Source organism: Phocoena sinus, chromosome 12 (assembly GCF_008692025.1).
Source record: "Phocoena sinus isolate mPhoSin1 chromosome 12, mPhoSin1.pri, whole genome shotgun sequence".
Taxonomy (NCBI): Eukaryota; Metazoa; Chordata; class Mammalia; order Artiodactyla; family Phocoenidae; genus Phocoena; species Phocoena sinus.
Genome location: NC_045774.1, coordinates 36716313 through 36743145, shown reverse-complemented (window position 1 = coordinate 36743145; position 26833 = coordinate 36716313). Strand labels below are relative to the sequence as shown.

The 26833-nt window shown below is 40.0% G+C and overlaps 1 protein-coding gene across 4 annotated transcripts in view; it reads left to right on the top strand.

Annotated features, from left to right (window-relative positions):
• Positions 1–22868, top strand: part of TPD52L1 (TPD52 like 1) — a 107232-nt gene extending 84364 nt beyond the window's left edge. Inside the window, exons 4-7 of one of the 4 annotated variants that reach the window (XM_032651891.1) lie at positions 9115–9216; positions 14571–14609; positions 17213–17273; positions 22221–22868. In XM_032651891.1, coding sequence (XP_032507782.1) covers positions 9115–9216; positions 14571–14609; positions 17213–17273; positions 22221–22349 — 331 coding nt within the window. In that variant the 3' untranslated portion in view covers positions 22350–22868. Of the gene's footprint in view, positions 1–9114; positions 9217–14570; positions 14610–17212; positions 17274–22177 lie in introns of all 4 variants that reach the window. The other 3 variants (XM_032651892.1, XM_032651893.1, XM_032651894.1) reach the window with 3 other exon arrangements.
• Positions 22869–26833: the final 3965 nt, after the last annotated feature.

The following is a 26833-nucleotide window of genomic DNA, read 5'->3' as shown; positions in this document are numbered from 1 at the left end:
TTGGTTTGTGTAATATTGATTGTGAAGAGGCAGGAATGGAAACCAGAAAATCATTTATAAGTCTGTTGCAGTGGCCCAGGTTGTCGTGATGGAGAGTCATGAGCAGAGAGGGGACAGGATCTGGAGGTCGACCCAATGGGACTTCCCAGTGGTTTGGATGTGGGGGGTTGAGGGAAATAGAGGGATCAAATGTGACATTAGGTCTCTGACTTGGGCTACTGGGTGAATACCGAGACTGGTTACAACAGTGGGGATTTAGCATTGTGGTTAAGCTGGTGGGCTGCGGACTCCAACCAATTGCCTGGTTTGAAATCTAGGTCCCCTGCCTCCACGAAATGAGATCGTATTAGTACCTATCATAGGTAGTGAGGATTCAATGAGCGCAGAACAGTGTCTGATACTTTGTAGGCCTGTTTGCTCTTCTAGGAAACAGGTCTGGTGAGGACACCCAAGAATTCTGCTTTGGCTGTGCGCAGTCTGAGATGTCCAGTAGATAAATAAGTTGATATATTGAGAGGGCAACTCGGAGGAAAAGTCAGGGATGGAAATGGACATTTGAGAGTCATCTACATATTGATGCATTGAAAGCTGCAGACCTAGATGAGATTTCCTCAGAGATTAGTTAATAAATACAGATGATCGTGGACTCACTAACCTTTAGGAATGATGTGAACTTTCCTTTGTAAAGAAGAATAAATCTCTTTCTTAAGAGGGAGGCATGAGTCTATCAGCAGCATAATTTCAGGAGAGCATCTTGGCTGCTGAGGGAAAGGGAAAAGTCTTAATCATATGTTGGGGGGAGGGGGGGCAGACAGAAAAGCAGAATCTATTTTTCCCTTGAATATTTAAATCCCTGCTATTAGTGTCCATGATACCCATTCTAGAACAATATCTGTACCTCATACAATGAAATTTTGATGTGGGGGAATGATGAACTGGGGTAAGGTTAGATTGGATAGAATTAGATTTCAAAGCACCAAAAAGAATCTCAGCTGTCAGAGTATTGCAGGTATCCCAGAGGCAATACTTTGCATACTGATTAAGCAATCATGACCTATTTAGTTTGATTTATAATGAAAAGAAAATCTGTGATATGTTAATGAAAGATCTTGGCATATTTTAGTCTGTGGTAGGATTCAAATTAGAATAGGACCAGATGAGTAGGAATAACTACACCGCAGACTGAAATTATCTCCTTTATAGAAAGATAACCATACAGTAGTAGGTCAAGAGGCTATCTGTGTCCCTGGGTTTGTCTTTGCTGCTGTTTTTGTCATAGTTTTTTATTTGCCCTGATTTTGGAGAATCTAAGAACACTCACAAAAAATTCCCCCCACCCTCATCCTTTGAAGCTTTTTAATGTTTTTAGGCTTCAAGGAAGCATGGGGGAGGTGGGCGGCTTTGGGGTGAAGAGGTGGGGAGACCACTGGAGGAGAAATTGAATCTCTTCTGGAAACAGAAGGAAAAGGAATTTGTAAGCTTGATGTCGTGGTGGGCTGTTAAAACTGATATGCTGCATTTTAGTGAGTGTTCAGCCTTTGCTAACCTGTGAAATTGCCCACCAATAAACACTGAGTTGTATCATAGAACAAATGGCAGGTCTACAAAGGGGATAAGGTTGTGGAATGGAATTTAAACCATTCCATCTTTTCAGAAAACTTAATAACTTCATCCTATATACAGAGGAGTAAAACTAACATTCAGCATTAAAAAAAAAAAAAAGCACAGTGCTTGAAAATTGAAGCTCAATTTATGATTTATTTACTCTTTGCTTTGTGCTTCTAAGACTTCCAGCTTATTATGGTCAGTAAAGATTATCATCTCTTTTTATGAGGAGCCTGTTGTGGCACCATTGGGTTCAGAAGCGCCAGTGAAGATTAAAGACCTAATTTTAAAAGACCACGTAGCGCATCTCTCACATGGTCGTTCATTCTTCTTACCTTTTGGCTTTCATCGTATCACACAAGGCAGGAAGTAGGTTCTGCTTTTCTAGATTCAAGTGGCAAATCTATGTTTTGATAGTGTGTTTAGGGAAGCTTTGGAAGAAACGAAGCCTAGTTTTTGTGTCTTTGGTGAAATGCCGCATATGCAACTGTTCAAGTAATGCTCTCTTTTAAATTCCATAATAGAAAACAGATTTGGGCTATAAGATATCTTCTTGTAAGAAGACTATTGAATTAAAATTTTTTTCTTCGATCCGTGTGTAGAAAAATGCTTTAAGTCAGAACATGTTAGAAGATGACACGCTTTCTCCTTTTGATTATTAACACTGACTTTCAAATCTGTAAGACATGAAGAGGAATCTGCGTGGAAAGTCAACAGAATGCCTTTTATTTGGCTTGCAGAGAACCTTACCCCACACTACTGAAGAGCCCCTTGTTGGTGTGCTGGCCAAACAGCTCACCTGTTCTAGCAGTTAAATGCTACCCATTCCTTAAAGGTGTGCGTGCGTGCGCACACACACACACTCACACACACACACACACACACACTCACACACACACACGAATGCAATGGAATATTATTCAGCCATGAGAAAGAAAGAAATCCTGCTGTTTGCAACAACATGGATGGACCTTGAGGGCATTATCCTAAGTGAAGTAAGTCAGAGAAGGACAGATACTGCATGGTATTACTTATATGTGGAATCTAAATAAACGTCAAACTCTTGGAAACAGAGTTCAAGGATGGTTGCTAGAGGTGGGCGTATGGGTGAAATAGGGAGAGGTTGGTAAGAATACATACTTTCAGTTATAAGATGAATAAGGTCTGAGGATCTAATGTATAATATCATGACTATAGTTGGTAACACTGTATTGTATAATTGAAATTGCTAAGACAGTAGAACTTAAATGTTCTCATCTACACACACACACACACACACACACACACACACACACACGTATGTGAGGTGATGGGTATGTTAATTTACTAGAAGGAAAAGAGTCCTTTCACAGTGTATATGTATATCAAATCCAATATCTCACAATTTTGTTTCGTCAGTTATACCTCAGTAAAGCTGGGAAGGGGGAAGCTATCCATTCCAGCCAAACTGAATCTCTGAAAAGTAAAGCCTATTTTTCTGTTGACTTTCATTAGAAAAGAGGAAGATTACTTGTACTCCAAACAAGCAAACAAAATGCATCTTCAATAGGTTAACGCATACAAAGTGCTTAATAAATGTGAGCTGCCATTTGCGTATCACAGTTAAACTTGTGCCAAAGAAAGGTTCAACACTGGACCATATTCGAGCCTTGTTGGGAAGTGCAGGTTCCTCCAAAGCTACTGTTAGCTGGATTGCTTTAGAGCACGCAAGGCAGAATTGCCCTCACTCACCTTAAGGTCGCTGTGGCTCTTCTCCAGAGTTAGAAACTTCGCACTGCCAAGTCCTGACTCTGCACCTGTAGCTGAGGCTGGGGCATCCCAGCCTCCAGAATCCAGAGGAGACTCACGTGACTCTTGCTGTACTTGATTCAGGCACTGGGGATACAGTGATGATGAAAAAGACGTGGTTCTGCCCTCAGGAAGTTCAGGCGAGTCCCAGAGAGAGGTTTAAAAACCGTGACTGCAGCACATTGGGAGGATGTTTGCAAAGAGCTGTGCAGAGGGGATTATGGGAACCCTGAGGAGAGGCACCCAACACAGACTTCTTGAAGCAAATACTCCCAATTTTCTTGCCTCCCAGTGCACAATTGACAGCAACCTGAGGATATCTTTTTTCTTTTCAGTAAATTTATTTATTTATTTATTTGTTTGTTTGTTTATTTATGGCTGCGTTGGGTCTCCGTCGTTGCGCGCAGGCTTTCTATAGTTGTGGCGAGTGGGGTCTACTCTTCGTTGCGGTGCACGGGCTTCTCATTGCAGTGACTTCTCTTGCTGCGGAGCACGGGCTCTAGGAGCACGGGCTTCAGTAGTTGTGGCACACAGGCTCAGTAGTTGTGGCTTGCAGGCTCTAGGGCGCAGGCCCAGTAGTTGTGGCACATGTGCTTAGTTGCTCTGTGGCATGTGGGATCTTCCCAGACCAGGGCTCGAGCCCGTGTCCCCTGCATTGTCAGGCGGATTCTTAACCACTGTGCCACCAGGGAAGTCCCTGAGGATATCTTAACACTTGATTTTTATTTAAGGAAAATGTGTTAGTTGTCCGCTCTATCAATTATGGAACTCAGCAATGGTATAATTTATCTTTAGCTTAAAATAAGAGATGCTAGTAATGTAAACTGCTAAATACCACTTCCATTTAAATTATAAGGTTGTCAAGTCAATCAGAATGTTAGTATTTAAATTGTTTTTCATTATTTGAATACTGTTGAACATAATTTTATGTGATAGAGTTGAAAAAACAGTTTTCAGTATTAGTAGTACAAACTATGTACAGAATTTCATGGCACAGTAAAGGGAGTAAAATGCAAATACACCGACTTCCTTGGGGGTTATCTGTGGCCTGACAGAAGAGCATTGTTTCAAGACACAGGCTCCTAGCCTGTGGATGAGGATGTATATTACTTATTCAGTTTTAAGATCAAGCCCAGTTGGGATGCACCATAAGGTACAGGGTCTGTGCAGTGCACAACTCCAGAGGGACCCTTCACTTAGGCTGTAATGTGTGTGGTACTCCTTGGAGCTTTTAAATGCTCTGAGCCTGCTGACCTATTTCTCATGGATTCCCTAGTTATTTTGTTCCTGGAGCTCACTTCCCCATGTATAACCCTCTCTCATTGCCTAACCCCTAGAAATCTCTTGTCCTCAATTATTGGTCTCTAAGTAATGTATATAAGGACTACTAATTGTTTTCAAGAAATGTAGTGGTTAGCCTAGGGGAAGAGGCCTAAAAGTGTGGGTAGAAAATGTGCATTTTAAAATTTCTCGAAATATAGTATTATTATTTCTCTCCACAAACACTGGAGTTGATCTAATTCACCCTTGTCATCTCCTAGGCAACAAGACACTCTGATGGAAGGCAGGCACACTGCCTACTCTAACCCTACCTCTGTCATTAAAGAGTCACTCAGTTCTTCTGGGCCTCAGTTTCATCATCTAGTCTTCATCTAGTTTCATCAAGTAGTCTTAAGGGATCGGGCTCTAGTGCCTTTCAGATTTAACATTTTATAATTCCCAGAAATAGAGTTAACAGTCCCTAAAATCTTTTAACACTCCATTGAGCTATCCATATGTTTGAATTTTAACTTTGAAATTTCACATAGATATAGAGATGCATTTTTCATGGTGAGGACTTAAATGCCCCTAATACCTCACTAAAGTAGTCAGATGCCTGTAAACACCTCTCACATTTTGATACAGAAGCGTTTTTAAAACATAATGTGCTAACACTTATTGCTTACTATATGTAGAGTCACCCCTAGGTATCTGCGGGGGTTTTGTCCCAGGACCCATGAAGATACCAAAATCCATGCATGCTCGAGTCCCTTATATAAAATGGTGTAGTATTTGCATGACCTATATGCATCCTCCCATACACATGAAATCATCTCTAGATTACTTATGCTACCTAATGCAGTGTAAATAGTTGTAAATACAGTGTAAATGCTATGGAAATAGTTACCTACTGATGGCAAATTCAAGTTTTGCTTTTTAGAACTTCCTGGAATTTTTTTCCTGAACGTTTTCCGTCTGTGGTTGGTTGAAGGCGCAGATGCAGAACCCACAGACACGGCGGGCTAACTGTACTTCTCCCTGACCAGCTATTTTTAAATGAAGCCATTAAATTTAGAATGTCTCACACACACACACACACAAAGTGTTCAAAAGTCACTTCTTACCTCAAAATTCAAAGCATTCTCAAATATATAAAAGTTAAACTACGTGGAAAGTTTACAAGTAAATTAAATATTTGCTTTAATTGCAAGAAATTCCTGAAAGAAATGCAGGACCAACACAAGAAGGAATTCTCTAACTGGTACCCAGTCCCAACCTCATGCAAAGACCACAGTGTGACAGAGTACTTTTTTACTTTTCCCTTGAGTCACCTTTCAGGCCTTACAGATGCAGTACTGAGTGGATACCTGATTGACTGTCTTCCCTTGGCCTTCCTTGATTCCCTCTTCTGTGCCCATTTCCCCCCAGAACCCAACTCTGTTCCTCTGACACTCACTTGGCCAAGACCCTAGGTGAGTGATGATGGTGAATTGAACTAAGGCAGAGACGAGTAGAGGTGGTGAGACAGTAGACAGATTCGAGATCTATTTGGAGGGCTGAACTAGCAGGGCCTCTTGATGGGTTGACTATGGAGTGTGAAAGGAATAGAAGGGAAGAGAAGATACAAAGTCTCCTCTTTGGGTTATTTAATGGATTATTTCCTCACCAATATGCCTGAGAAACTTTTGCATAGGGAAACATTTTCCTTGCTAATTAGAACTGAGCCTAATTCTAAATTCCAGTCCATGGTGCAAGACCGTGTTTCATCTGTGTATAATATAGTGTCTTCCTCACTTCCATCATGTATGGATTTCATGTTTTACAGCCCATTTTCCATAGATCTGATTTTTGGGGGTTTTTTGGGCCATGCTGTGCAGCTTGTGGGATCTTAGTTCCCCAACCAGGGATCGAACCCACGCCCTCGGCAGTGAAAGCACAGAATCGTAGCCACTGGACCGTCAGGGAGTTCCCTCTACAGATCTGATTTCATGGCCGGGTTACTACTTTGTGAAAACTTTGTCAGCATCCTAAAAATATAACTGGAATAGCAATTCCACATTTTTCTTTGTTTATTTGTAAATAAATCCTTTTGTTTTTAAGGCTAAAACTACTACCTTTAAATCTTTGTTTTAAAGTCTATCTCTACGCCTAGTTAATCCAACCATCAGGACACTGCTTTGGGAACCTGTTTAGTAGCATGTTTCTTCTGAAGAATTCTCAGCATGTGCCATTTCAAGATCACATCTCCTGAATTCTTGTAATAATGATTGAGGTTTTTATTTCTGGTCCACATTTAGTGCTATATTAACTGCCTTATCACTAATAAGAAGTTAGAGATTAATATTTTATTTTATGTGTAATCTGCCTGCAATTCCATGATTTCACATGATCAAAAATATTCTCCCGCCATAATTAAAACCTAACATCCTATAGTAAAATGTAAAAAGAAAGTTGTAATTTGAATAACTGATATTTTTGTAACTTGGCAGCGAACAAAATTAAGCAAACGTTCTAAAAGCTGTTCCTTTCTTTCATTTTCCCACTTCTCATTTGCTGCTTGACCCAGAGCCGTCTGGGGTCCACCTCCCCTAATCACATACCTCTCCCCAGAGACAAATTACCTCCCGTTCACCAAATTCTGCTTTGACCCTTTTTCCTGTCAGTCTTTCCCTATTCCCTAGAAAATGTCTGTTTAGTAAATGAATATTTGGTTTGGTTATATCATCTAGATAATACTTGATTTTTACACTTCCTGAAAAGCAGGCATTGTGTAAATAAATAACATACGGTGCTGATAATATCAGACTCATTCCTTCCTGCTAACAAAAAAAGAATAATAGAATACCATGTTAATAAAGTGATTTCAGTCCCAAGGAAGACCAAGGAGCATGTTTTAAAGCATTTGTGTAGAGTCTGATAGTATATTTAGGGCCGGATGATTTGTGGGAAGTGGAAGGGTGGGAGGGATAACGGAAGTTCCTACACAATGAATGTCACAGGACATAGTCTTCTTAGATGTACCATATGCATGCAAGTGTTCTAGGCTAAGCAAGGAGCTTTGGGGGAACTTACCTGGGAGCAATATATATGGGAAGAAGATGGTATGTGCATTATAAGAATTAGTTTATAGTTTAGTGGGAAGCAGCCACATAGCAGCCGCATAGCACAGGGAGATCAGCTCGGTGCTTTGTGACCACCTAGAGGGGTGGGATAGGGAGGGTGGGAAGGAGACACAAGAGGGAGGAGATATGGGGATATATGTATATGTAGAGCTGATTCTCTTTGTTATAAAGCAGAAACTAACACACCATTGTAAAGCAATTATACTCCAATAAAGATGTTAAAAAAAAAAGAACTTGTTTATTTTTTAAAAGTCAGTTGAACACTTTTTGGTTTGGTTTGTTTCAGTTTTATTGAGATATATTAAATTAAATATAATACATACAACACTGTATAAGTTTAAGCTGTATAGCATAATGACTTGACTTACATATACTGTGAAATGGTGTACAAAACTTTCGGCTGATTTCTTTTTATTCCCTCAGGTTAGGTGCCTTTTGTTTTCTACTTTATTAGTTAACACTTAGAAATTTCCTAGCCCAGTGGATACACCACCGCCTTTCCTGTCACCATGCTCAAAACCTTAAACCAATTTATTCGTCTTGTTCCATTTGTCACTTATAACCTCCTGTCAGGTCCGTCCATTCTCTCTCTATAATCCATCACACTGCATTGTTCTTACTGTCGTGACTCCTAGTTCAGAGCTACAGAGGAGCTTCCTCTTTGATCATTGATTCATTCCTCTAATATTTATTAAGTTTCCCCTGTATCCCTCTGCCACATACTGGGGACACAAAGATGAATGGCTTCCTTGCCCTCAGGGAGTCAGCCTTGTGGGGACATAGGTTTGTGAACAGATAATTGCAGTACTATAGTCCTAAAACTGTTTTAAAAAAAGTAACTATATTAAGATTATGCACCCTTCTTATTCCCAGCTCTGAGTATTTGAAAATTAAGTAACTAGTTCTATTTTGCCATTTTATGGTTACTTTTACCCACATAAGCAGTAAAAGCTTAAATTTCCCTTTGAAATATACATTTTCTAATTCATGTTACCATTGATGGCTAGAGCTTTCATTGTCACTTCATAGAGTTAATACATCTCTTTAAGAATAATTCTCTACTCTCAGAGCAGTTCCACTATTTGTGATTAAAGATCTGCACATTCAGATCTGGACTTATATATGTATATTTTTCCTGAATTCAGATTTAATGGTCTGAGTTTCCCTCTGATGAGCGGCCACCAACCCATCCTCCCCAAACAATGAATAGAAACAATTACTTCTGTGGATCATCTTCCTAAATCTGGCTTGGAAAGAGAATTTTCAAAGTCAGGAGAGAGAAGTATGATGAATGTTTTATGGGAAATCATGATATTATCTTTCTCTGTTTTATTTCTAGCTACAAGAAAACACATGAAACTCTGAGTCACGCAGGGCAGAAGGCAACTGCAGCTTTCAGCAACGTTGGGACGGCCATCAGCAAGAAGTTTGGAGACATGAGGTACTGTGGGAAAGAACCACGGGAATGGGGCTAAGCCTTTGGCTTTCTGAGAGAAGGGGAGCATTATATATATATATATATATATATATATATATATATATATATATATATATATATATATATATATCAACTGGTCTTCCTAACACATTCTTTTTTTTTAAGTTGGATTAAAATTTTATGTGGCTGATAGTATTGGTGACTGAGATACATTTTTATATTGGGACATTTTCTGCCTGAAGGTCAGGTTAGTGGGCCTGGTCCCAGAGATGCCCTTTCCACTAGGACCCGACCTAGTAGAAATAGAAGATAGAGGGGGGTGCCTTTAATCACCAGTAATAAGGAGAGATTTCAAAAGAATGCAGCACACACTGAATTTTAATCACTGTAATTTAAACAATAAGTTAAAATATGCCTTCAGTGGAATATTCTCTGATAAACTATTCTTGGTTACATTTTTGTATATATCCAACTAGTACATGTATTTTTTCTATGCTAAATGCATAGATATTTATTCTTTTATTCTAAAAAGGTACCATATAGTGTATGCTCCTGGTAGTATTCTTTCTTTACTTTAGCAATATATTGTGAATATGTTAATAAATGTTTATTGCATCTTCATTTTTTAAAAAATTATTTATTTATTTTTGTCTGCATCGGGTCTTTGTTACTGCACACAGGCATTCTCTAGTTGCGGAGAGCAAGGGCCACTTCTCGTTGCGGTGTGCAGGCTTCTCATTGCGGTGGCCTCTCCCGCTGCAGAGCACGGGCCCGAGGCTCAAAGGCTCAGTAGTTGTGGCTCATGGGCCCAGTTGCTCCACGGCACATGGGATCCTCCCGGAGCAGGGATCAAACCCATGTCTCCTGCATTGGCAGGTGGACTCCAAACCAGTGCACCGCCAGGGAAGTCCTTACATCTTCATTTTTAATGGCTGTATTATCTTCCAGTGCATAGCTGTAGCAAAATTTTTAAACCAGTCCCTTTGCTCATTTTGGTTATTTTCAGTATTTGTTATATAAAATTAGGGTGAATATCGAGATTTTGAACCGAGAACCAAGTGACCTCACTATAGGCACCAGGAAAACAATGTAGTATTGACCATTTTTATTTTTCATACTATGTACTAGGAAGTTATCTTACACAGAGTTGTTACTCTCATTTTTTTTTGCTTGTTTAAATACCTATCATAGTTTATTTTGAATTTGGCTGATATGCTTAGGAGATTTTTCTGTATAAATCAATGTCACTTTTCTCTCTAGAAATCAAATTCACTTTTTAAAAACTTCTCAAGTACATTTTATATTTCTTCTTTTTAAAAAATATGTGTGTATTATTTTACTGGATTCTTAAACTATTGCTTTCTTTGTTACCCTGCAGCTTTGATACCTAGAGGCAAATATTTATATCTTTGTGTTTAAGTTATTTTTTGACGTCAAAAATTACTGGATTGTGCCCAAAATTCATGCATCATCTTAACAACTTGGCATTCTGAGGCTAGAGTTAAGTAAGTACATGTGCATGAATCTGAGTACATTGCTTTATCTTCATTTTTGCTAATAAAGCAATAACAAAAAGCAGTTAAAATTCTTCAGAGGCAGTGTGTGATGAACGGTAAATACTCTGGATTATGAATTAACCCTAACTTTATTATATAAAAATTTGCAGTCATTTCAGTGGCATTAAAACATTTATCTAAACTAATTAAATAACTCCTTAAAACAGGAAAGACCTTATCACCAGTTATATCCAAGAAAATATATTTTGTCATGTTTATAAAGTTTGTTCTCCACATACTTAGTTGAAACCTTTCACTTGAACACTGGGATTCAGTGGCATAATACTGCCGACTAGAATAGTGTTTCTCTAACGGTAGCAGACCTTAGGGACACCTCTGAAGCTTGACAAATGCATATTCCCAGATTCCACCTCTCTCTCCAAGGTTGCACCTCAGTAGGTCTTGGGTGGCGTCTAGGAATCTGTGGCTGTTCCCAGTTATAAATGGGGATATAAGTAACAACATCTTCAGTTTATTATACAAGTAGCAAAAGAGAGCCTGCCATGTATTAAGCACTCAATAAATGCCAGTTTTTACCTTTACTAAGTGACTCTCTCAGTTACAAGGTGACCCCACAGGATTGAAATTGGGAGAGTCCATGAACAGGAGTGCAGTGTGTTTCATAAGTTGTAGAGAACGAGGACTGTGTTTCACACGTGCAGCATGTTGACATACTCATGTTCCTACAAGAACTGGGCATAATATCAAGGTTGTGTTGACTGCCTTTCCTCCTGTTTCAATGTGGCTTTGTTTTAGCATAATGGATAACCTGTTTCCCAGGAGTTCCAAACTTTTCATTAATTATTGCTCTGTGTAGAGGATACAAAACTTCCATTACAAACTGTGGCTAAAAATATTGGGAAATGTAGTCCACATTCAGATATGGGCCTGTAATATTTTGTAGACCTATATTTTCAGGCCTATATTTTTCTCAAACTATAATATCTAACATTTGAAATAAATGAGGATAACTCTCTGTGAAAGCAAAAAGTTTTACAAAGAATTGTTACTTTTATACTAGAACAAGTAATATATGTAAAAGTCATATTTGAAAAGTATTTAAGTTTAATATAACGATTCTCAAAAGAGAACAATTAGTAAGTTTTAAATTTTTCGTTCAAATTAATTTGCCAATTTATAAAATGATAGTGGGGAAATTTTAAAATTTTATCACAGGCATTTTACTTTGAACCCCTTTTCAGTTTGAAAGTATCATATTATTTTATATTTTGTTGGTTATACCATAAAATTCTTTTGTGAATTCTGGGAACAAATTTCTGAACTTCTTCAAAAAGATTGACAGAAAAATTCAGATACCTGAGAAGAAAAACAGTACCTCTCAGTTTTGTGGGGTTTTTTTGGTTGTTGTTGTTGTTGTTGGCTGCACCGCGAGGCTTACGGGATCCTAGTTCCCCGAACAGGGGTCGAACTCGGGCCCTTGGCAGTAAGAGCTCAGAGTCCTAACCACTGGACCTCCAGGGAATCCCCTCTCAGTTTTTCTTTAAAATAATTAAAAGTTAATGCTTACAGGTTTTGAAAACCTAGAATTTGGGCCTTTTAATAACTGGATGAAAAGCGCTATGTTAGGATTTAATTTAGATGTTTTATAAAAATAAATAAGATTTCCTGAGCTAAGGTTCTCATTTTCTCCTGACGGCCACTAAGTGAAGGCCCCTGAGCCTGGTCACGGAATTGCTCTGGCTTCTTCTCCACCTGTCAGGTAACGTGGTTAATAGCTACCTAACTAGACTGTTTTCTCTGAAGTTAAAATAAGGTCACATTTATGAAAGTACTCTGAAGAAATGCAAGCTATTAGAATCACTTTTATATTAATAATGTTGCCATCTTCTTGGGACTTCTTGGTGAATTTGTTCAAACTGCGTGTGATCTAGTGGAGTGGAAATCTTTGGAGGAGGCGTGTGACTTTATTAGAGAATCCAGCCACCTCTATATGTCCATGAGAAAAATAGTGAGAAGCACACATACGGTAGGTTGGTAAAGTAATTGTGAAGACATTAAAAAGTCAGTGTACTCTAAAAGAGTAACAAATGGGGTCCCCTCGTCTTTTCCTTGGGGCTCTTCAAAGAGGGGACAGTGGGCAGTGAGGCCGGCTCCTTGCATTCTGATGTGCTAACCCTGCTCCCGCTCTTCTCTCCTGTGCTGCTCCGGCTGCAGGTCTCACTCCATCGGGTAAGCGCTGCCCCCAGGGCCCTGCCGGCTCCCTAGCAGTTCCCTTCCTCCCCGGAGCCCCACTGTGGGTGCGCTTCAGCCAAAGACCAGGTCTCTGTTGCTGAGAGTGTTCACAACCAGGGAGAGTTACAGAGTATAGGGCGCCTAATGCATTTGAATCTATTTCAGCCCCTGTGTATCTCACTTCTGAATCATTTACACGACTTTCACTTGCTGAGACATCCCTCAGGAATCTCCTTCTGCATCATGCCTTCTTACACTGGCAGAGGTCCTTAGATTCAAAGAAGAGGAAAGTGGCAATTGCGAGTTGCGTATGTTTACGAAACTTTCAGAAAGTGAGGTCGAGAAACAGGAGTTTTTTCCTCTAGATTGTTGTCTTTTTCTGAATTCCTAGTAACTGTTACTTAGGCAGATGATTTACCTTCAACTCTCTGTACCTTCTGAAGGTGAAGAGGAGAAAGGCCACCGGAAGAGCTCAAATGTTAGCAAGTGTGCAACTGTCAGTCCCACGTCTCTGAATTAAGCCTCCTTTTAGGTAGAATCTTATTACATGCCTTAAAAAAATTTTTTTTATTAAGAAAACTACCTGTATTTAAAGAGATGAATAATTTATAACGCTGATGAAGTTCTTTTAGTAATTCTTTTTTTAATGTAACTTATGAGGAAATATTTGCCTATGATTTCTAAATGGAGGGTCTAGGGTAAGACTGTAAGTATCCCCTGCACTTCTTTGTCCTTTTCTTTCTGAGTTCTAGTAAAGTGCCGCCCCTACTGATGACCTCAGTGGATATTGTTGGGGAAGGTGATGAGTCTGATCCCCTACCTGTTAGCTTCCTGGGAGAAGAGAAGGCCGGGACTGTGGTGGAAATTGGATGAGGGCATGCTAGCCTAGGAAAATGGACCCCATTTTGCTTGCTCCCTTCCTGCAGCCTGATTTCCGAGTGGAACTCACATAGAAATAACAGGCAGTCGATCAGAGGGAAGACGAGTTAGCCGCTGTAGGATCAACAGGGTGAGAAGGTTGATGATCTTAAGAGTTCTCAGAAAAGTTGATCTTTGTACCAGATGTCCTGGGATGGATGCAGAAGCCCTGCCACCATGTTGGACTGTGTGAATTGCGTTTACCTGGCATGTGCTTCCTTGATTGACTCATGTTAACTACACACAGTCCTCTGGAGTGCTTCTCTACAATGGAATGATTAGCTTTTAGCTGCCTGGCTCTATGTGCTAGGTAGGCACTGCCCCTTGCCCCTTACTGTCTTCCTGAACAGGAGAAGGGAGCTGGACCAGGTGAGCATGTCCACCAGCTGTTGGGCTGACCTAGGGCAAACCAGACAGTCTCCTCCTCTCCTCCCTGGCCTACAGGGAACCTACAGGAAGTGAAATAATATACAGCCATGGACCACCTGGTCTCCTTATTCCTTTGGAAGTGACTGTGGCCCATCCTACCCAACAAAAACAAATCTCATCTTGGTGGGGTGTGCAGGGAACACTTCAGATAGTTGAAATTGCTGTTTTGAAACTGTGAATAGGGAGTTTCTCATGTACTTATATTGTGCTATCTTTTTTTCTTTCTTTTTTTTTTCCCTTTAATCTGCTTTTGCCCTGAAGCTACTCCATTCGCCATTCCATAAGTATGCCTGCTATGAGGTAATCTGTGTAAATTATTTTACATAATATCAGTGTATAATGTGCATGAAGTGTTAACTTTATTGATACATTGTGGGTTTTTTCCTTCTTTATATAAAGGGAAATGCCATGACCTATCTTATGCTCTTTTCTGAGAGTCCTCAGGAAAAAAGGCTGACAATCCTGTACAAGTATTGTAGGTGTCATGGGCTTGGGCTATTGACCAGACACACTGGGTTAAGTCCAGACACTCTTGATTTGTGTGACCTGAGGGGTGAACTTGGCAGCCTTGGGAAGGTCACCTCAGTGACAGCATTTTCATCATGTTTAAAAATAAGAGGCTAGAACCAGCTTTACTGCTCTTCCCTTGGTGCTTCCAGGAGCCCTAGTGCTTCCTTGCGCTGCCCTGGTTGGGGCTCCATGGGAGGGGATCTAGTCTCTGGGACCCTCGCTCACTTCAGTCAGAACTGTGCCTCTTCTTCCTGCTTTATATTATATACTGTGGTGTGAATACATTCTAGAGGGAGTTCAGTTACTCTAAATAGTTTGAGCCCACTGAAGCCAAATTCTTTCCAGGGTCATTTGCAGTGCTACAAGTTTGTAGTTGTATATGACATGATTAAATCTGAATAAATAGTTTCTCCGTATTCCCCAGCATGCACTCTAGTGTAATTTGATTAGAGGAATGTCTGTTTTATATATCTGATGATGTCTCTTCTACACTGGGGTTATGTGGTTACTTTGGAAGTTTAACCACAGCATTTGATTTCCCTAATTTGGTGGTAAGTAGAGAGCATAGATTCAAGATGGCTTAGTTCATATTTGAATGACTTGCTGCCCGTAGAATAAGAGCACCAGAATTGAGCAGTGCAGCCTGCAGCTCTGAGCTTCTTTACTTGTTAAATTTTAAGTCTGGGTGTCCAAAAAAGCCTTGAAAAAAAAATATGAATCAGGAATTCATAAAAATATGAAACCAGGAATCCATCTAGTGACTTATGGGTCAAATGTATTCCTTGTGAGCTTGCCTGAAATTAACTTAAAAAAAAAAAAAAAAAAAGGTTTTGCTCAACTAACATAAACCATGAACCATTAGGCTGAACTGTCTGCCCACTGTGGTCCTGTGCGACTGATGGATGACAGGTAGTTAGTCATGTGACCAGCTTGGCCAAATAAAACATGCATTGGAAGTAAAGTGCTAATAAGTGTACACTTCTGAATCCTTCTTATGTAATTTCACTAATATTTCATCGTGAGACAGGTACGGTGGAGGATTCCTCACAGGAATTCAACTCATGTTTGAGTCATATACAAGGTGTGATGCCATGCTTGGGTCCTCTGAACTCACCACTGTTACTTCATACAGCCTGGATGCAAATGCATTTGTGACCATCCAGAGCATCAGAGTCTTGGGAGACAATCCCTAATGAAGCCAAATTCATTCGAAAACATATCCTCTACATTAGTTTCCTCTTGATAGTATTAGAGCCATGCTGCAGCCCACACCATACAATGAAGCCCGTATTTTATAACCATCCGCCCTTATGAAGTTTCTTTAGGCCATTCCTCTTATTTTATTTCTTCTGCACTCAAGAGAGAATGGCAAGTGGCTTATCAAGTATAGTAACGTTCAGTTGAATTTTTTACCTGAAAATGATGGCAGTTGTTGTTGCTGAAAGCCAACATGAACACAAGATTTAAGACACATTTTTAATTCAGTTCCTGTTTCCTTAGTTGGACTTGGTGATATCATTTTTAATGGTAATGATGTCATTAAGTCATAATGTCATGTGGCCAAATCCAGTATAGGAAACCAAAAAGCACCAAATAAAGATCTAAATCTTAAAGTTACAAGATGGTATGTAGATAATTTAACACAGTGAATGAGTCACAAATAAATTGTCGATAGACAGCAAAGGTTCTGTCTGGTAAGAACAAGTAAGTGTATCTTCTTTGGGAGGAAATATAACACGTGCCAATAGCACCATTTTGATCAAGCATTAAACAAGTAGTGAGTATATTTCAGCCTAAAATAATGGGCGCACTGACTTTCAGAAACACTGCTTCCTGGATGTTGAGAAAATGCTTAGTTTTAAAACTTTAAAGTTTGAAAACATCTGAACCTTTTTTTCCCTTTAGCTATTTCTGTCTTGTGTCACATTCACTAAAATAAATGACTTTTAAAATTCCAAGTGGGAAAACTCGAATGTGACGTTCTTCAGATAGACTTTCTATTGGTTATAAAATAACTGAGCTGGGAAAAGGAGTGTTACGATAGAAACAATTAATTAGTAAATGAAAAATTAAGCTATCACTCCTTTGACTCGTTGGAAATGATGTACGGTGCACCATGGAATTATTACAGTTGTATCCTTGCCAAATGCTATATTATTTATTCTATAGTTATCTATTTTACTTAGAAAAATTCCATGTCGGGTTATGGTTTCTGGATCTAACCTAGCAGAAGTGAAATAAATTTGAAAACATGGTTGGTGTAGGTGGCAAATCAGCAACTGACTCTGGTGCAGAGGTGATGTTTGCAAGTAAGAGCAGAAAACAGGCAGCGCAGCACGATTGCTAAGACAGCTAGGTCTTCGGAGCTGACCTCTCTTTTTTTGTTATTTTAGGAATTCTCCTACTTTCAAATCATTTGAGGAGAGGGTTGAGACAACTGTCACAAGCCTTAAGGTACAGATGAAGTGAATTTTGTGTCGCTGGGTTCGTTGAATCAGGACAGCTTAGGCATTGCTGCCATTGGCTCCAAAGGCGGGGCTACCAGCATTTGAAGGCAGCAGTGCACAGAGTCACTTTTCTTCACATATAAATCTATAAAGAAAACCAATATTGAATAGTGTTACTGTAGCCATACCAAGTTGTTTATATAAATAAATCATTCAGAAGTGAACTGTTCATGAAAGCGAACTGGGATTTGTGTTGATCTGTTCACTGGTTAGAACTCTTAATGCTATCCCCCAGGAAGCAGATATGTGATAGATGACTGTGGATAGGACAAAGGATCTGTGAACTCTGAAATTAGAGTGTAAGTGAAAGTTCAGTAACAGCTCAGAGCTCCTCTGGTTTGGACACGGACCAGTAGAAATGAACTTGGTTCCTTGCGCTATCCTGCCATCCACCGCCCCTCAACACCACTTGCCTGCTCCACTCACGTACTGAGCACAGCACAGTGTGGTTATCATGGAGGGAAAATAAAGCTGAATCACAAAATGCATTATTTTGTAATAGTGCATTTGTTCCCTGGGTATAAACTGAAAGTATACCTGTTCTATAGTAGGTGCTAAAAAAAAAAATCATTGAATTTATTGTTTGAGCATAGATAAGTTAACGTACAGAGGATAAAAGAGCAAAAGTAAAATCAGTCTAGTCCTAACTGTATAGAACGTTTAAAACACGAAAAGTCATTGATACTACTAAGATTTTTTAAAGATACCACCTAAACTTAATTACATCTTGATACCATTATCACTATTTTACATACAATCCATTTCTATATTTCCCTATTACTAGGAAAATTAAGAATACGTGTGATCTTTAATCAGATCAAAAGCACATATAGGCTCGTGCTGATTACCCAGCTGCTTCTGAATCATACGACGCTCACATGTGCTGCCAGATGAGAGTCTGTGAGGGTGTAAGTTATTCCTTAGTCGAGGTCTTAGATGCTCTTATTGATTTTGACCTGGAGGGTCTTTCCCCTTAGAAGAGGCTTTCACATAGTCTTCTCTTTTCCAGATCTGTGATTAGGTGTTTAAGGCTCAAGAATGAAATTATTACTCAACATTTACCATGCTTTCATTGATTTCATTTACCAGCAGTCTCTAGTTGTGCAGTTTTACTGCTCTGCCTGTCAACATTATCATTTATTTAGGGACCCAGGGGAGCCATTAAATTGCCGCTGTTTGTAGGAAAAACTTTTTATGGGTAGAGACCTGCAGTGTCACAGACGTTTCTCATGCCAGAATATCTAGTTTCAAAACAAAAGATTCCAAAAACCCCAGGAGTTAATTTCTCAACATTTGGTTCTCAGCCTTAAGACAATCCAAGAAGGATGGATTCTGTTGTCAGGTTCTGACATAGGAGAAGTTGTGCTTTTTAGGTTTTCTTTAGAAGAAGGAGGTATGAAGAAGCAAAAGAAGAATAAAGAACAACCTGTTTTCATTTGCTTTCAGGAAACTCTGGTTAGCTCACAGTTCATATATGAGATAAGTGTCTGATCCACACTGTCAGCCTCTCACTTTTCTCACCGCATCTGGATGGAAGGTACAGAGCCTGCCGCCTTCCTCAGACATGCACAAAACTAACTCAGCCAACTGGATACTAGCCTGTGTCAAGACCTCCTGAAAGCAGATTCTATGTCTGCATGATTGTCCATGGGTCTAACAAGACTCACGGCCCACCCACCACCTAGTTTCTCTTTCTCTGCCCACACAGGCAACAAGAGAATAGCTAATAGTCATGCTGTGTGTCAGACCTCCCACTTCCTCAATAATTACAAACTTCTCATTCCTTTTTTTCCCTCCAGACTAAACAATAGATATTTAACCCTTCTGTGTATAGTTTATTTTCTGCATAGTTTTCTTTTGTGTTCTGAATCTTCTCCAAAACTTCTGTAACTTTTCAATCCTGAGGTTATTTCCTGCTGAGGGAATGACTCATGAATCAGTACAGATGAGTGAAATTCCTTGCAGGTCTATATGCTGTATTTCCACTCACACATCCTGCTTTAAGCCTGATTTTTCAAACACCACTTAGAGGGAATCGTGTTCATATTTGTGTTCTATTAGGAGTAATGTTCTGCTGTGAAGCGACGTCCGTTCCTGCCATCTTTGCACACAATCTGTCACACCATCTGGCATTTGCACGCAATGGATCGTTCTTATTTTATACCCAATTGTGTAGATAGTTTGATTTCCCATGAAAAACTTGCCAGTTCATCAAAATCATATAAAATTTAGTCCTTTCTGCCTACATCCTTGTAATACATCAATGTATTACTTGACATCTTGGCTGGTGTCACCTGTACACTCAATAAGCACAATTTCTATTTCACCTAAAACAAGCAAACAGAAAACAGACCCAGAATCAGCTCCTATGAAACCATATTTGGAATGTTCTACTATGTTCCAGTGAATCATGGGCAACTACATCCCCTCTGACCGTTCTGCACCCATGTCAAGCAGAACATATTTTTAGTGCCCCTACTTTTTGGTGAGCACATTGTATGGCCTGAATTAAAACCATAAAAAAAGGTAAGATATACTTACTGTTTCTTTGTGTCCTTTCAACCGGATACTTTTATTAAGAAAGATCAGGAAGCCCAGTTCAGTAATTCAAATAAAATTTTTTTGCAAAGAGCAGTTATAGTGTTGGGGACACAGTGACAACTTCTTGGATGAAAAAACATTTTGAAGGGAAGGGTCCGGGAGAAGCTTATTGTTCACATCTCTGCTTAAGGAGGTCCTTGGCTCAAGTATTGTAGTGTGTAGTTAAAACCCGCATGGTTAGGAAACCCCTTTAGTCCACTCCTTTCTTGGCCAAAGTGCTTTATTTCCAAGTGGTTTCCTCCCTCTTTATTTTTCTATTTTGATTTGAGAAATCAAGAACTAGAAGGGAAGAACAAAACAAAGCCCAGAAGAAAACATCAGTAATTGGTATTCACCTGATTTCAACACTGTGTGTGACTTCTCTTGCTAAAGAGAATGCGACTAAAGAGGAAGACGGAAGACGGGAACTATTAGTAGAGTTAATTACATTGAATTAACCTTGCCTCTCTCGGAAAAGAAATAACCATAGTGAACAATCAGATAGTTGAAACCAACCCCCTGCTTCTTTCCAGTGCTAAGGTAACACAGAGTGGAGGAGGAATCAGTGCTCTGTCCCTGAGGTCTGCAAACTAAGGTTTATGGGCCAGATTCAGCTGGTTGCCTATTTTTGAGCCGTCTGTATGCTAAGAATGGTTTTCACTTTTTTTTTAATGGTTAAAAAAAATCAAAGGAAGAACAATATTTTGTGATTTGAAAATTAAATTACACGGAATTCTCATTTCAGTGTCCATTCATACAGCCTGTATGGAACACAGCCATGCTCATTCACTTATGTATTATCTTGGCTGCTTTCTACAATGGCTGATTTGAGTATTTGTGACAGAGACGATGTGGTTCCTAAGCCTAAAATATTTACAATCTGTCACTTTCCAGAATGAGTTTTCCAATCCCAAGCAGAGTGGAAAAATTCAACTTAGTAACTGAATTTACAGAGGCAGAGGGATTTTAGTGACAATGGGAGAAAAGTTCGTGTGTGATTTGCGATGACTGAACTGCTTTTAAATCCTGGTTAAGGTTTTAAAAGGGCAGGCCAGGCAATTGGCAGGTACATTTCCCAGTGTGGTTTATGTCCTTGTGAGTGATCATACGTGACAGTGAGGTGTAGACAGCATTTTGGGAAGAGCAGCATCTTCTATACCTTTCTTTTCCTTAAAGTATTTTTCCATATTGTTAATGGTTAAAGGAAGGCCAATGTGGCCATTAACAAGACTTGCATTAAGCATTTTGGACCATTAAATATTCTTTTGAGAGACCTTATAATAAGGAATTTTTCAAAATACTTAACCATATTTCTTTATTATAAATTGATTTCTTCCTGACTATATTCTTTTTTTTTTTTTAATTTTTAAAAATATTTATTTATTTATTTATGGCTGTGTTGGGTCTTCATTTCTGTGCGAGGGCTTTCTCTAGTTGTGGCAAGCAGGGGCCACTCTTCATCGCGGTGCGCGGGCCTCTCACTATCGCTGCCTCTCTTGTTCTCTGCGGAGCACAGGCTCCAGACCTCAGGCTCAGTAATTGCGGCTCACAGGCCCAGTTGCTCTGCGGTATGTGGGATCTTCCCAGACCAGGGCTCGAACCCGTGTTCCCTGCATTGGCAGGCAGATTCTCAACCACTGCGCCACCAGGGAAGCCCCTGACTATATTCTTATTAGCCAATAACAAGTACACAAAAAGAGAGCTTCGTAAAGCATCATAACTTTGCATTTTAAGGTATATTCCTCCTATAAAGACAACTGCCTGGAAAGATATGAGAGGAGCAGTGCTTAAGCCATGATTCATCTCCAACTCTCAAAGTATTAGAAACCAGAAATCATGTTCCATTGAGCCACTCTGCTTTTCAAGAGACATTTTTCGGAAATCCAGATTGCCTTGCTAAATCCCAAATGGAAAACTCAAGCTGGAGTCACTAAAAGGCATTCACACATTTGTGAAATTGGGGGAATTTATCTAATATCCCATTCCATTTGATTAACTCGGTTCTCTGGGTGAGTGAGTAGATGGTGCAAATCCACAGATCTGCATATGCCCCTGAAGGGACTGAGAATTTTAGATGTAGAAGAGACAAAGAGAGAGTCGCTAAATCTGTACAAATTACAGTTTCGAGTCCAGTCGCAGGACCCAAATATGAATGATACCCTAGCCCCCTGCTAAAGGAAACTAACTTCTCTACATCCTTTGCATCCCCTTTCAAGAAGACAAGTATATTTATGAACTTGAAAGCAATCGATCTTATTTTTAAAATTACAGAAATAACGAAATAACTGCATGTGCGCGTCTCAACCCGTTTCAGACGAAAGTAGGCGGGACGAACCACGGCGGAGGCAGCTTTGAGGAGGTGCTGAGCTCCACGGCCCAAGCCAGCGCGCAGAGCTCGGCCGGCGGCCCCCGGCGGGCCGAGGAGGAGGAGCTGCAGTGCTAGGGCCCCGCCCGCGCCCGCAGCCGCCTCCAGGGACCCTGCCCTGCCCGCGCGCAACCGGATATGAAGACCAGAATCCCACTGGAAGACCCAGGCCTTGACCTTGTTCTTCAAATGGCTTCTCCTGAAAGTTTAATTAAATGATTTCCACTTGAATTTGTGTTGATGATGGACCACGTGACCATCACACTTTAGTATTCATAGATTGTCATCTTTTAAAATGTCGGCTGCAGCAGGTACACAGTTGGTCACGACCCTTGTTTTTTGTGTAATTCAACATATTTTTCAAACATGTAGCTATTAATTATTTGCTTTGATTTTTGCTTGGACTCCTGTACAAAGTGCATGTCTTTGAAGGCTCAGTGCCGCCTTTCAGTTCTGTCCACAGGATGGGGCTCTTTCTGACCGTCTCTAGCAGTGATTGGGATGACGCTGAGAATTTCATCAAACTGCTTCCAATCTCCCTCGCCTACTTTAATTCTTTATGTTTATTTAAGCAATTAAAATAATTGATTTTAATGACGACTTTGAATTCTTAATTTCTGTACGTTTCAGTTCTGCTGATGACCTTGAAAGGTGGTAGGTATAATTCTGCAGATGCTATTTTAAATCAACTTCTGCTAATTTGGAAAATATGAGAGAGGATATGTAAGTAATTATAACCTCAACTATCTTAGGATGCTGAAACAATCTACAATTATAAAATTCTCTCTAATCTACCTAGAGTAGTAGTTAACTTGGTAACTACTGAGTTAAGTAGGCAAGAGATAGCTGAAAAGGGAATTGCTAGAAAATGGGAGAAGCAGGGCTCTGCAACGGTTTCCAGTTTGCAAATTGCTCACAAGAATGAAAAAAGCATCAATCAGTACAATCAGATTTCTGCAGTACTGTTTACCTTCCACATCATATGCTTCTTTTTTCTTCTAAATGGGAACATACATTTGTTATTAGGTAGAAGGTAGCATTTGTTGTTAGTAGCATCCTATAGCTACGTTTTTTAAATGTACACTGTAGAGTGTAGAATAGACCTACCAACTAAAAATTCACAATTTAAATAAGCAATATATATAACTATATATTATATATAAATGATATATAATACATATAATATACATAATATAGATAGCAATATATATAACTATATTATATATAAATAATATATAATACATATAATATACATAATATAGAGAGATAGTATGTTCATTGTGTTTTGGTTTGGTTTGGTTTTTTTTGCGTTGTGCGGGCCTCTCACTGCTGTGGCCTCTCCCGTTGTGGAGCACAGGCTCCGGACGCGCAGGCTCAGCGGCCGTGGCTCACGGGCCCAGCCGCTCCGCTGCATGTGGGATCTTCCCGGACCGGGGCACGAACCCGCGTCCCCTGCATCGGCAGGCGGACTCTCAACCACTGCACCAGCAGGGAAGCCCCATTGTTCATTTTTTAACTTATTATTAAACAGAAGTGGATATATGTAAATAGTGAAGTAAGACCAACCTAAAAACTTCCATTGAAGTTAATGCAGCAGGACAATCCATACACCTAACTGAAAATCGAACTGGTTCAGGGCCACATAATCTCTGAGGCCTGAAATCTCAGGAGCAATAGGTGTGGGGCTATAAACTTGAAGCAGAGTGGACAAAGGAGCCCTGCCAGTAGGAGCGTTGGCATTCTCCCTAATTTATCCTTCCAGCCTGCTGGTTGAAGCCAAACTGGCTTGTGACTGTGTTGCTCACCCCCTGCTACAGCGTGTCCTCGGTCTCTCTGTGACCAATCTGCAGTTGCCTGGTCACCTTTTGTAAACTCACTGCCGTTGTTTTGATTGCATTCAGCACCCTGCATTGTATTAGAAAATGCAGTTATGTTGCTATAAACGTATTTTCATTCACCAACCCATTTCTGCACACAGTAGTCTCAACCCTACAATCTGAAAACACAGTATTAAAATTAGGTAGAAAAATAATCAAGAAAATTAGTGTTAATGCCTCAAAGCTAAAATAAAATAAAATATATTTTATCTGTTTATTTTATTTATTTTAATTTTTTTGGCTGCACCAGGTCTTAGTTGCAGCATGCAGAATCTAGTTCCCTGACCAGGGATCGAACCCAGGTCCCCTGCATTGGGAGCATGGAGTCTTAACCACTAGACCACCAGGAAAGTCCCTAGCTGTTTATTTTAAACCATTCTTCAAAAATTCTAATTTCATCAGTTTTTTAAAAACTATATTCCCATCACCTCTATTAATTGAAAAGTTTGTTTTTAATTAAAATTATTCCCTCTCATCTGGGAGCGATATAATGGCCATGACATCTCTTTTTTCATTTTGACATGAGATGTGTGAGTAGAATAATTAAATCAGTTTTTGGTTGGTAGGTCTCATCTTCTCACTGCTTACTTACTCAGGAGCTGCTCGTGTCTGTTGTAATTTGGGAAATGGTAGCCCACAGACAATGGGAAAACAAGGAACTGTTTTGGAGATAGAACCACCCCCACCTCCACCCGACCCGGATCAGCCCCAGGGACCAGGCAGGGAGAACTAGCCTGAGGTGCCCCCTGCAGACCAACCCTTCCAGCTGCTCCTCTTTTTGAGTGCGGGGTAGTCTCTTCCTCATTACCAAGAGGTAACAAGGAATTGTTTTTGTTGAGTTCATGTTGGAAGTCATCAGGAGGATGTGACCACCAGCTGACCAGAGAGCTGGGCCCAGGCAATCGGAGGCTACTCACCCCCATCCCTGTGCGTGTAATGTGTGTTCCACCTACCATTCCCACACTAGGAGCTGTTTCAGGAAGCTGCCTTGTGACGGTAATGGTTGAGACCATCTGGACGGTACACATGACTGACTGAAGCCAGTTAAAGCTTCTATATAAATTCAAGATTCTGACAGGCGAGTGCAGAGGTCTTGTCTTGAGGCCGCCCCAGACAAGCTGCATACGTAAGTTGCCTTGCTTATGAACTGGCCACCTACTAAGCTGGAGTGGCTGCCTCTTCTGCAGTCTCTCCTTGCCCTCCGCGTAGGGGAGCCGGTCTGCCAACCAACAGTTCAACCCAAGAATAATTATTTACTCGGCAACATAGTTCTAGGGTTTGTTATTCAGAAGACCAATTCCAGACAAGTAGCACAGGTACCTAAGAAGAAAAAAACATTAGATAATGCTTAACTATTTGTAGACATCGGCTGGTGAATGCAATAGCTATCTTCTTTTACTGATCTTCATTTTGTCCTTATTAAAGGATATTTTATTTATAACACCATTACATTTTCTGTTTTTAAATATATTAGCCCAATAAGGAAGGTTTAGGACTAAGTGTGAACCCTCATTTGGTAGGTAAATGGAAAACTGAGATAATGACTGTGACCAGTATTAAGTCTGACCCCAGTAAAGACTTCGAGAGTCTCTGTGTGGATTTATGAAAATTACAACAGGCAAACGACCCAAATAAAACTCCAGGGCCACAGAAAATCTTCCAGTTACAAATATTTGAACTTTATCAAGGGTTATTTTGTGTGCACGTTTTCATGCCAGGAGAAAAAAACTCCAAAACACTGATAGATATAGTTGTTTTTTTCTAAACCGTATCTCCAATGAATAACCAGACTTCGCTGACTTTCAACTATTTACTGCCTTTTACATACTGTTGCTGTGATGCAGCAGCATTTCAGTGCAGAGCAGCACTGCTCTTTTCAGTGCAGATCAGCTCTGTGTACACGCTTGTGTTGCTCCTAAAGAGATCACGCACCTTGCTTCCGGCAGATTGGGTATCCATGGATACTGCCAAGAGTTTCCAAAGAAACGGTGCCTAGGAGCCTCACCATGCCAGCCTTTTTAGGCCTTCTTCAAATGGAAACTGACATTTGAATTAAAGGGACAGGCATCACGCTCCCACCAAACTACTGAGCAGGTTTGCATGGATAGCCTTCCTTTCCTCACCATTCAGTGGCTGTGCAACATGTAAAGGCAAGCAGGCAGATTACTTACCCTATGCTAGGGAAATGAGGGGAAGAAGTCGGGTCTGATGTGTTCGCTCCATAAGGTCCCGTGACCCAGTAATAACTCATATATTTCTCATCTGGTGATAAATATCTTATAATCAAGGTCTGAAGAATATAAATCAGCCAGGGGAAAACAGAGGAGGAGAAATGCCATTTGAGATCGCATGCCCAGATTTATATCCCCAAATGACAGAAAGGATTGACGGGGGCGGGGGCAGAACCAGTTACCAGGTTTACAAGTCTATGATCAGGGGCCTAAAGCAGATCATAGTGAATTAAAAATCTGGCTGCAGAATCTGAATAAAGCAACATTTCATCTGATGGGAGAATGCATTATGATACTTTTGTCTTTCCTGGATCCTTATCACTAAGCCAGCTGAAGAATCTTCTTAAAAGCAATCATAATTAAATTTTCTATTGTTCAACGAATCTGGCCTTCAGGGAGTTAGGTTATTAACTCAGAATAAGATGACTTAAAATCAGTAATAAATATTCCAAAG